The sequence below is a fragment of the Nilaparvata lugens genome, chromosome Y, assembly GCF_014356525.2.
Source record: "Nilaparvata lugens isolate BPH chromosome Y, ASM1435652v1, whole genome shotgun sequence".
Classification (NCBI taxonomy): domain Eukaryota; kingdom Metazoa; phylum Arthropoda; class Insecta; order Hemiptera; family Delphacidae; genus Nilaparvata; species Nilaparvata lugens.
The window spans coordinates 5,265,027-5,276,838 of NC_052519.1; the positions used below are offsets into that span (position 1 = coordinate 5,265,027).

The following is an 11,812-nucleotide window of genomic DNA, read 5'->3' on the forward strand; positions in this document are numbered from 1 at the left end:
ACAGTGAAAAGGCAGGCTACATACCATTTTTTAGATTTCCTGAAAATCCCAAGGCCTAGCTCGCCTCTATAAGTTTTGTACTACATTTTTTGGTTATGTTATTGTTAATAAGAATAATATTTATCAAATTTATCTAGAATAACTACATTAGTGAAATTATTAATACAATAATTCAAATACAATTATTATGTTTACAGTGAATGTAGCACATAAAATACATAATTATTTGCTTTACTTTACATGTTCACTTAGGTACCCCTTTTAAATTCTTGTAAACATCATCACCGTTTAGTTAGAATGTAGGAAGTATACAACTTGATTAGTGGTCACAGCATCTACATCTTTCTCCTGTGTTGAGTTCATTCAATATCTTACTATTTCACGTAAATTGAAAACAATTATATACTTCAGAAAACCTCAACACCAAACTTGTAAGTACCTAGGCTAAACCAAAACACCTAACCTGTATATTTAAGCTTTAGTCTACTCGAACAGTTACACTAAACAGTTACATGTAAAGCAGGAAAACAGAATATATTCATATGAATTTTTAAATTTCAACTTTATAACAATCTAATGAAATTCTAGGTAATAACTCAAATTGCACTTCAACTTTCTCTACAGGTAGGTTTTCCATAGCAGACTACAGACATGGTACTAAGCTCTACTTCGTGAGACTTTCTGCTTTGGCTGTCCCAAAAAAATTGATTTGATCTGAATAAATACTCAGAGTTGATGATTTGAGTGTGTAGAACTTGAAAAAAATATTCTCAACTCTTAGAAATCTATTATTTTATTGATATGATCGTAAATGTATGGTGATGTTTTAGACCCATAAGAATAACATGCTCCCTCCATAGCAACGGTTTGTTTAGAAACCAAAATGGCGTCGTAGCAACGGCTTACGTCATCACTTACATCGCCTATACATTTTTGGGAAATAAACATTTATTTATTTTACATACATCGTCTCTTGATAATGTTGTTTGTGTGTTGGATATTGTGTTGTCTTGTTCTGTGGCATTGTTTTTATTCGTGATAAATAAAAATTATTCACGCCAATTAAAGACCTATAATTAAATATCCATGCATTACAAATTAATGGGTTATTATTAAATGATTGATTTACTGAGAATGATCTCACTTCAAATTCATTGCTGTGACGCATGTGCTGATATTTGTGTTATTTTAAACTGTGGCATTGGGATAAATAATAAATCTTCGTGATGAATGAAAGCTATCTACGCCAATTGAATACTTCAGTATCCATGCATTATAAATTAATGGGTTAATTTAATGATTGATTTACTGAGAATGATCTCACTTCTAATTTATTCCTGTGATGCATGTAATAAAAAAACTTGAAATTATGTTGAAACGGTTCGTCCCTTGAATATTATTTATTGTTTTAAATTATATTCGTGATAACATCGTGTTTACAGTACAGTAAGTTAGATAAAATTGCTTCCACACACCATTTTAGTAGAATTTTAATTAGTAACATTGAGAATATTCAACTGTGATTGTTAAATTTCAAATTCGAATTTATTTTGTCAATTACAATCACAAACAAATAGTAGAATTACATTTAAATACATTCAGAAAACTCCCTCATTCATAAAATGTTTGTCTTTCAAACATTGTAATTTTTGGAAACAAAATTCTTAAATTTCTGTTGTGAAATTCAGCTAATAAATAATCTATATTGATTATATTCGTCCCAATATTAAGATCATTGTTTTGTGACTCACCGGCTTAGCTAGCTAGTCGAGACTAAATTAGCAATTTGACAGCATGTTTGAAATTTCTTTATTAAATTGAGAAAATTTAAGAAATTTCAATTCAACCCACAATCTATGATCAATTAGTAGAATTAGGGAAGAATTAATTAACAGGCATTTCCTCAAAACTGTTTAAATCCCCAATTCAAGATAATAAGTTCACAGATTATGAATTGTTCACAATCTCATAACTTTATATCCATTAATCATATAATCATTAAGTTTGTTTTTTGGTCCTGCAAAATTATTTCTTTAATATGTGAATATTTCCTATTTTAGTAATAACAATGTGGAATATTTCTTCTATGTTTAGTTTTGAAGCATCTAAATTTAAAAATCTACTTTGTGAAAATAATTTAGAACTGGAAACTTTGTGAAGTGAACAACTACAAACTTAACCCATTTAACCCATATGTGTAACCTTATTTAAATTTGGGAGAGGAATAGCACAAGTTTACCTTATTTTTTCTGTCCCTATCATTTTGATGATGGACTTATTGTATGAATCAATAAAGAATATTACATCAATCAACCCCAGAAATTGAGGTTAGCAATTGATAAATAATTTTAAACATTTTTAACCATCATATTATAATATTTCAAAAATTATGAGTCTATTATATTTCAACCCCTCACATGGGTTCTAAGCTTACATGGATTCTTATTTTAATTCCTAAACGGTTCATTAAATTCTACTACGCGCCCTATGTTTTCACCTTTGCATTTAAAGAGCTTTCAACTGTTGTATCGGAAAAGTTTAAGAGCTTTTAATTAATGATAAGAGGTTTTAAAGTTTTAACCTTTGAATCGGAGAACTGAATTGAATTGAAAATATCTTTATTTATTAAACATGTAAAAATACATATGAAGTGTCATAAAATTGTATGTAGCCTAAATACTAATAACAAACAAATGTCATACACATCAATTATTATTATCAAACTCCTGTAACAAATACAGTGATAAGCGTACCAAATATTCCTTCAACATAATACCAAAACCTTTAATAAGGGTATTCACAATGTTGTTCTAACCAGCTAAAGTGCCATTTGATAACTCTAGATTGTGAACGCCTCATCTTAAACCAACTGCTTTGAGCCAACTTCAATAGCGTTCCAAGTGGATAATTTGTGTAACTCAAAGATTATAACTTTTGCTACCAAATATGATCAAAACAAATATGGCCGCCGTTTTAACAGAGTTAGCTAGAGTTAGCGGACTCAAACCTGCGCTATCTGCTATCTCGTCTGCTAATCTTTTTCTAACGTACTACTATAGCATTGAGTTAACACAAACTTAGCAAATAGCAGGAGTTAACGAATAGCTCGACTTAGCCAGCTAACTCCAACATTGTGAAAATACCCCTATTATCTTCCAAACTGTTTGGCAACTTTGTAAAAAATGATCTATATCCTTGAACACAGTTGAATGACTATGAACTTTGAACTTATAAACCGGACAATTGGAATAACCCTGCATGTGAAAAGGTGGATTTAACATAGCTTTGCATGCTGTGACTGGAATGTGGCTAGAAGTGTAAGTTTATTGTATCATTTTAGGACTAATGGAGACATTAATTGTTTCTGCGTATCCTGCAGATCTGCGTCATCGGTTCAGAATCAAGGAGGCGGTGAAGAAGCCAGCGAAGGAGGAGGAGAAGACACCAACGGAGGTGGAGGAGAAGTCATCGAAGGAGGAGACGCGAGGAGAAGCAACATATGCCTACACAGACGAAGTATCAGATTTTGTAAAAAAATGTCAAGTTAAGGTCGTTTATTCCCCTGATTTTAGATTTACCAGGAGGAAGCACTATTTTACTTCATTCTACAAACGTTTAAATAAAAAAGCAGAAGATAATCGGCTTGAACTTGAAAGAAGTCGTACTGAAGCAACCAATGGAAGCTTTGTCACTCTCGAAGACAAACTTAAGGTATTGGAGGATATGATGCTCACAGTTACTGCCGAGGAACTCAAGGTGGTTGAATCAAAGATGGAGAGAGAGAAGGAAGTGAAGGTTGGTGAGGAGGTGAATGAGGGAGAGAGTAGAGTTAAATCCACCATTTTGGATAAAGATGGATTTAGTGGTACAAAGAACTGCTCTGATGGAAAAGGAAAGAATTCTTTGATGTGGAAGCGATTGAAAGAACTACTTGAAGAGAACAATGCTCCAAAAACGTGGGCTGATATCAAAATCACCAGCCAAAAACATCCCATAGATCCTAGCTGTTATGGAAAAGAAGTGATTCGGAAGATTATCCATAAAAAGAAGCCTAAAAGGCGTCTGAAGGTTCCATTCACACGTGGTAGCAGACTTCCACAACGTTTGTCTCGAGAATTGTATGAGCAGATCTCTTCATCGGAGTCATCCCAGAACGTGGGAATTAAGAAACATGCATCCCAGAACGATGAAAAGTCATCCCAGAACGTGGGAATTAAGAAACATGCATCCCAGAACGATGAAAAGTCATCCCAGAACGTGGGCATTGAGAAACAGCCATCCCAGAACGATGAAAAGTCATCCCAGAACGTGGGCATGATATTGAACATTGGCCGGCAAAGACCCCTCTACCATGAGCAGTTTGAATATTTGCAAAGTTTTGAGAACGCCAACTTCATCAGTGCGGACTGGGCGAAACTGGCCGCTTCCGCCGTGCAGCCCTCACCAACCTCCTGCAAGGTGTCCCGTTTACTAATCCCAGTGCTATGTGACAAGCTGGTCAAACTGATCGAGTGTCAAGATGAGTTGAAAAAGTTCGACAAGAATGTGGAGTATGGAATGGAGAGGCTTGACATGGATGGTGAGGAAGAGGAGGAAGAGAGGAAGGAAGAGGAGGAGGAGAAGAAGAAAGTGAAACGGAAATCGGCAATCAGTTCTGTAGTGAAAGGCGTCGTCGCTAAACTTGTCGATACTGTAGTTGCAGACGAAGAGGATCTAAATCTTGATGAAGTAGTTAGTCAACGTCGTGTCGGCAGGGAACTGAAACGACTGAATGCTAGTCTCATTGAGGTGGAAGAGGAGGCAGCCAGACCCCCAGATGACGCCGACAATAACCTAGCCAAAGTCGAAAAAGAGTACCACCAAACTGTTTTCAAGAAGAAGGACAAAATTATCTTTATGAAGGGTAATAATAAGCGGGCTAGAAGGCGTCCGATGAAGTTGGATGACCATGTCTTTGAAGTGGGAGAAGAAAATGAGGTGGAGGAGGAGGAGGCCACAAAGCGTAGTAGAATAGACCCCGCCAAAGAGTACAAGACTGACTTGATCAGGCAGGTGGAAGCAAGTGTAGAACATGAGCTGTCCAATCCACCTATCAGAGATTGCTTCGTGAAACTAGTCAACGCTAAATTAGACCAACTTCAAAAACCGAGTGCAATTGTAAATGATTCAGATGAAACCTCTGAAAACCCGACTCCAATTGTAAATAATTCTGATGAAACCTACGTAGAAGAAATTTGTAGTTTACCTAAGTTCAATCTAAAGGTTCCAGAACATGTGACACGACCACCTCTTTATAAAATTGGATGCGACAATGATGTGGGTCCTTCAAAATGCAAGAAGAGGAAAATTGAGGAGAGTGAAATGGTTAATTCCAGCCCATTGTCAAGCATTGTTAGAACCAAAGATTTGAACGGTTTGAAACTGGGATCACTTTCGAGTAACTCAGATTTGCCAGCAGTGCAACAGAAACGCGTTTTGTTGAACAATAACTCATCTCATAACTCCAAAGTCGTACCTGACGCTCAGAAGCGCATTAAAACATTGAAACCTGTACTTACCCCAAGAAACAATGATCAGCAACCAACAATACCCTCCCCTGACAAAGATGGATCTCCTAAACGTATTAAAACTCTGCAACCAGCGTTACCCTCCCCTGACAAAGATGGATCTCCTAAACGTATTAAAACTCTGCAACCAGCGTTACCCTCTCCTGGCCAAGACGGATCTCCAAAACGTATTAAAACTCTGCAACCAGCGTTACCCTCTTTTGGCAAAGACGGATCTCCAAAACTTATTAAAACTCTGCAACCAGCGTTACCCTCTCCTGGCAAAGACGGTTCTCCAAAACGTATTAAAACTCTGCAACCAGCGTTGCCCTCTCCTGGCAAAGACGGATCTCCAAAACGTATTAAAACTCTGCTACCGGTACTAACCCCAAGAAACGTTGATCAGCAACCAGCAATACCCTCCCCTGACAAACATGACAAAGATGGAATTCTGCTACCTGTACTCAGCACCGTTAATGTATGTTCTAATTTAGCCCTACCTGAAGCTGATGAAGCTGCTCCGGTTGCTAAACGTTTGAAAAGCATGGAGCCTGAACCCAAGCTGGCTATAAAAATTCATAGTGTGGTTTCACTCAGTGGCGGCACAATAAATCCATTCGAGAACAACTCTCCACCAAAAACAAATGGGCTGGTTGTACCGACTGAAGTTCGGTTCAAGGAAATTGCGGGCGACTTTGAAAAGACAACTTACAATAACAAAGATGTTGTGAGTCGCTCGCAGTATGAGTTTGGCATTCACATTCTGAAAAGGGACAGTTTCAGTGAAATGGTGTATATGCCGTATGCGTATGACATGAAGCACAACGAGGATGGGTATTTCGGCATGTATTTTCATCGTGGCACACCCGACACAGTGATGGTGGGACCGTTTCAAACGAACGAAGACCCCCAGATATTCGTACACCGGGGTCGCAATCCAGTGTGTGTCACACTGGCCAACAAATGGTGTGAGGACAAAGATTTCCTTGACACGTTTTGGAACTGCCACAACAAAGTCCTTTTGAAACATATCGTGAAATATGCCTATGCAAATCGTGCCTATGTCTACAAGACACGGAAGCCACAACCTAAATTTATAAACATCATCAGGAGATCGCTGAATGTTTCCAATCATCAGACCTTGAATTCTACAAGAAACTTGTGTGCCGAACCAGCTCCACCGGTTGAACTAGAAAGTACGGAGTCAAAGAAAGTTGATGTCGATCCAGTTGAAGATGGTGAAAACAATCGAGTCAGATCTTTGAAACCAGCTCCACCGGTTGAACTAGAAAGTACGGAGTCAAAGAAAGTTGATGTCGATCCAGTTGAAGATGGTGAAAACAATCGAGTCAGATCTTTGAAAAAAGCAGAAGCTGTAGGTAAGTCTGAACATGAACCAATGGAACCCAAAGCTGGTGAAAACACTCAAGTCAGATCTTTGAAAAAGGCAGAAGCTGAAAACCCGGAAACTGGTGACCAAGTTGTGAACGACAATGGATGTGAGCCTGAAGCTGGAACACCGAACAAGGATGGAGAATGTACTACAGATAAAGTTAAAGAGGCAAAGAGAGAGTCTAAATCAGTAACCCCGATTTCTGAGCAGCCCACACTATCTGACCATCTAATAGAGAAAGAGAGACAGTTCTTTGAGTTTGCTAGGAAGCTGAACACTTTGGCGCTGAATAGTGTGAAGCTTTCCGTCAAAAATAACGAAATGAACCAGTCAGTCAAAGATAATGTGAAGCTTTCCTTCAAGAATAACGAAATGAACCAGTCAGTCAAAGATAATGTGGAGCTCACCTCTGTTGCTAAAAAGAAAAAGAAGACAGTGACTTTTGCAGATGAATTGTTGTTAGTCATGCCTGAGTCTCCTAAGAAAGTTGATGCTGATACTGAACTTGTAAAACAAAATTCCCTACCTGTACGCAAAGATGTCAAAATCGTTGGATTTGATAAAGGGAATCCAGAAGTTATTGAGAAAAATAATGCTGCAGAAATTGATAGTCACTTGATAAAACAAAATGCATTATCTGTATGCAAAGATTTAGAAATTGTGAGAAAAGTTGATGATGGAACTAAAATTGAGAACAAGAATTTGGTGGAAGCAGGAGTAAAGGACTTGGATATAATCATTAGAAAATTCGATGCAAAAGGAAACGTTGTTTCAGAAGTCGAGAAGAAGGGTAATGCTGCTGAAATTGATAGTCGCTTTGTGAGTAATAATGCTTTATCTGTACGCAAAGATTCAGAAATCAAAAAACATTTTAACAAAATAGAAATTAAAAATAAGAATGCAGTGGAAGCAGGAGGAAGAGACTTTGATATAATCATTAGAAATGTGGATGAGAAAGGAAAAGTTGTTTCAGAAGTCGAGAAGAAAAGTAATGCTGCTGAAATTGATAGTTGCTTGGTAAGGAAAAATGCTATATCTGTACGCAAAGATTTAGAAATAGTTAGAAAAGGTGATAACATAACAGAAATTAATAATAAGAATGCAGTGGAAGGAGAAGGAAGTGACCTAGTCATTTGGGTAATTGACGATAAAGGAAATCTTGTGAAGAAAAATGCTCTCTTGCAAAAAAATAAAGTTGACCACACTTCTAACAATAGAAAGGATACGAATCCAATTGAGCCAAAGGTTATCGAAACAATTGACCTGTGCGAGAGTGAACCAACTGTTCCAAATGTCACGTTGACAGAAACTCGTGCTGAGCCCACTGAACGTGACATGAGTAAAAAAAGTGCAAAAGTTGCAAAAAGTATTGAAAAGCAACCTAAAGTGGAAAGAAAAATTTACCCTACGATTGGCTTCCGAAAGATAGAGCCAAAACCCACTACTCTCTTTTTCGACAAAGGTACGTCAAAAATGTTTTTCCGAGTCGATAACGCTAAAAGCATACTCAATCTCGAAAAACTTCAGACACCGAATTCCGCCAAACAAACTGAAGCAGTTGAAGTGCATAACCCTGTAATCACAACACCAACTCAAGCTAAAAAACCAGCAACAAATCAAATTCAAACAACAAAAGTCATTGAACCTACTAAGTCGACCAACCAAGTTCAAGTCCTACCAACTACAAGTTCGAGTGCTGCATCTAAATCCACTATAAAAATGCAAGCTAAAAATCCAGCAACAAATGAAATTCAAGCAACAAAAGTCATTGAAGCAACCAAGTCGACCAACCAAGTTCAAGTCCTACAAACTACAAGTTCGAGTGCAGCATCTAAATTCACTATACAATTTCAAACCAGAAATCCAGCAACAAATATAATTCAAGCAACAAAAGTCATTGAAACTACTAATTCGACAAACAAAGATCAATGCCTACCAAAAGTCATTCAAATACCCAGATTTCTAATTCCAAACGCAGCAAATGGTTCCCCCATACAAATTCAAGCCCTACCAAAAGTCATTCAAATACCTAGAATTTTAAACCCAAACGCAGCAACCAAACAAAGTTTCGGTCCACAATATTTGCAATTGTCTCCGTTAACAGATGGTCAAGAGAAAAAGTTCTCCATACAGCATCTGATACCGTATGATGATGATGATACGATGCAGTCGGCTGGTGAGAAATCTGTCGGAGGACTAACGAAGCAGAACCCTTCAGACAAACCAATGCCTCACGTGGTACAAATTGATGGCAAAAAGTTTCTACAAACACTGCCCAGTACTTCATCACTGTCTGCCACAGAAATACAGAGTATGTTGAGTAAGGGAAATAATAAAGTCCTGATAACGATGGGGAAGACTGACAAGTTGGTGTCTTTGCAAAATAATCAAAGTGTGGTGAGGTTGACTAAAACACTTGGACTGCAGGCAACTCAATCGCCTACAAACAGCATTCAACCTCCATCATCTTCTCTTAATTTACCAAGTGATGTGTCCAAGTTAACAACGACTGTAACACTGAAGGAAGCTCCATCAATATCAATCTCGAATCTTGCTGAAAAGTCAGTGAGTCAACCAACTTCTGTACAGAAAGTGACACCACCGGAAAAAGTTTCACCATTCAAAGTAGTTGTTGTCTCAAATCATGCAGAAAAAACGTCAGAATCAACCAAAAGCCATGAAAAATCACCGAAAGTGTCTAAAGGCAACCAAACTAACTTACCGAAAGTAACGATTAAAACAATTCCGAAAAAAGTTTCAGTCACTGATTATGCTGAAAATACGTCAGATATACAAAGCCTTGAAAAACAACCGGTATTGCCTAAAGGCAACCAAACCAAGGTACCGAAAGTATCGACTGAGACTCTGAAAGAAGTTTCACCACTGGAAGCATCCATCATGAATCATCATGAAAATACGTCACATCCAACAAATACTCCGAAAGAAGTTTCTACACCTGAAGCATCCATCATGAATCATCATGAAAATACGTCACATCCAACAAATACTCCAAAAGAAGTTTCACCACTGGAAACATCCATCATGAATCATCATGAAAATACGTCACATCCAACAAATACTCCGAAAGAAGTTTCTACACTTGAAGCATCCATCATGAATCATCATGAAAATACGCCAGATCCAACAAATACTCCGAAAGAAGTTCCACCACTGGAAGCATCCATCACGACTCATCCTGAAAATACGACAGAACTAATAAAAAGTCCCGAGAAAACTACACAGCAAGAGAAGACCGAATTTGAAGTGATTGAAGCTTTAAAGAACAATCCGGAGTATATGTTATCTTTCGGGTTATCTTTTAGTAATGATTGGTAATCATTTATCTCTATATCAATTGTTGATATTATTGATAAGAATTGATTATTATGGAAATCTTGTAAAAACTTGAATAATATATGTGTACTGACAGTAATTCTAAAGCTGGATTCAATCAGATTTAAATCTGAATCCAATCAGCTGGATTCAATGTCGAATGTTTTAATTCAAGCTTGGATATAAATATCAATTGTTGATATTATTAATAAGAATTGATAATTGATTATTATGGAAATCTTGTAAAAACTTGAATATAATATGTGTACTGACAGTGTATATGTGTACTGGATTACCATATAGTAGTTTCAGTGTAGGTAGCTGATACAGTGAGATTGTTACTCCTATAAGATATAATGCGACAATTCATACTTGCTCTGTCTTGCTGGGTGAGAATACTCCTATAAGAACTCATGGAAATGATATTTTCACGTTCACTGTGTAATGTAGCCTATTATTTTACATATATTTTCACAGTGCGAGAGTACCCATTGTTTAAAAATTAAAAGTGTCGAAGACGGTGAAAATTCATGACAAGTAAAATGGACTGAAAAATGTAGGCTATGCCTCTTGGCAGACGGTTACGAGGACGGGACCTGGTACTATCTACAGCAGATAGCCGGCCCAGCTGCCAAGAGGCATAGCCTACATTTTTCAGTCCAATTTTACTTGTCATGAATTTTCACCGTCTTCGACACTTTTAATTTTTAAACAATGGGTACTTTTGGACTGTGAAAATGCATGTCAAATAATCGGTCACATTACAACTGGTACTGATATTGTGGGAAATCCAGGTAAAAGCAGAATTTATCTACTTACTGTATCTACTGTAATTATCTGATTATATCAACTGTTGTTTCTTGATTTTATTGATAAAAATTGACAATTTATTAGTGTGGAAATCTTGTTCTTCAAGTCATAATTAGACATCTTTACAACAAATCTCCTAAAATCAGATGGAGTAATACAGTGTTTTTGTAATAGTAAGTAGTTTCTAGGTTACTAATCAGTATTAATTTTATATTCTATTAGCATATTGGTTGGCCAGTTGAGGTTATAGAAAACCTTCAAAGTCAACATACGCTCATTTTGTACTATATATATATATTCACAACTTCTAATCTAAATCATTTCGCTCTAGTTAACTTGCAGTTAGAGTTTGTACAAGCTTTTTATTTTGGTGGGTTTCTTAAGAAGAATTTAAGTTTTCAACTGTTCTGTTGAAAAATAATGATTTATTATTCTGTTGATGAGAATCGCAAGGCTATGAGCTTCATTTTATGGTTTAGTGTGTTATTTTTAAGGATTTATCAAGATGAATTTTATAGTTTTTCAATTGTGATTATGATATATACATCTGTTGGTGTTAATTACAAAGTTATGAGGTTCATTTTATACTTTTAAAGATTATTTTCATCCACTAAAGATACTGTACATGTTAATTTACTACTATTGTTCATTACTAATTATGATTATAGTCCTATAGTTCACAATTTTGTTAATAATTATTATCTTTGAAGTGTTTTGATTTCTTCAATGA

General features: G+C 36.4%; 1 protein-coding gene across 5 annotated transcripts; it reads left to right on the plus strand.

Annotated features, from left to right (window-relative positions):
* The first annotated feature begins 2,830 nt into the window (after positions 1 to 2,830).
* Positions 2,831 to 11,137, plus strand: LOC120355258. 5 transcript variants are annotated; one of them, XM_039443604.1, is made up of 3 exons: positions 2,831 to 4,173; positions 4,297 to 9,727; positions 9,935 to 11,137. In XM_039443604.1, the coding sequence occupies exons 1-3, from the start codon at positions 3,346 to 3,348 to the stop codon at positions 10,273 to 10,275; spliced, it is 6,600 nt and encodes a 2,199-aa protein (XP_039299538.1). In that variant the 5' UTR covers positions 2,831 to 3,345; the 3' UTR covers positions 10,276 to 11,137. The 5 variants fall into 5 exon arrangements, with proteins under 5 accessions (XP_039299538.1, XP_039299536.1, XP_039299535.1 ...); XM_039443602.1 differs by having other exon boundaries at positions 2,831 to 4,171; positions 4,223 to 9,727; XM_039443601.1 differs by having other exon boundaries at positions 2,831 to 4,142; positions 4,194 to 9,727.
* The last annotated feature ends 675 nt before the right edge of the window (positions 11,138 to 11,812 follow it).

What these genes read in the sequence shown, in the direction of transcription:
- LOC120355258 (XM_039443600.1), top strand. Translation starts at nt 3,346, where the DNA reads ATGGAGACATTAATTGTTTCTGCGTATCCTGCAGATCTGCGTCATCGG. An exon ending in TTATGCTGAAAATACGTCAG is followed by an intron (nt 9,728 to 9,934) that starts ATATACAAAGCC and finishes AAAATACGTCAC; the next exon opens with ATCCAACAAATACTCCAAAA.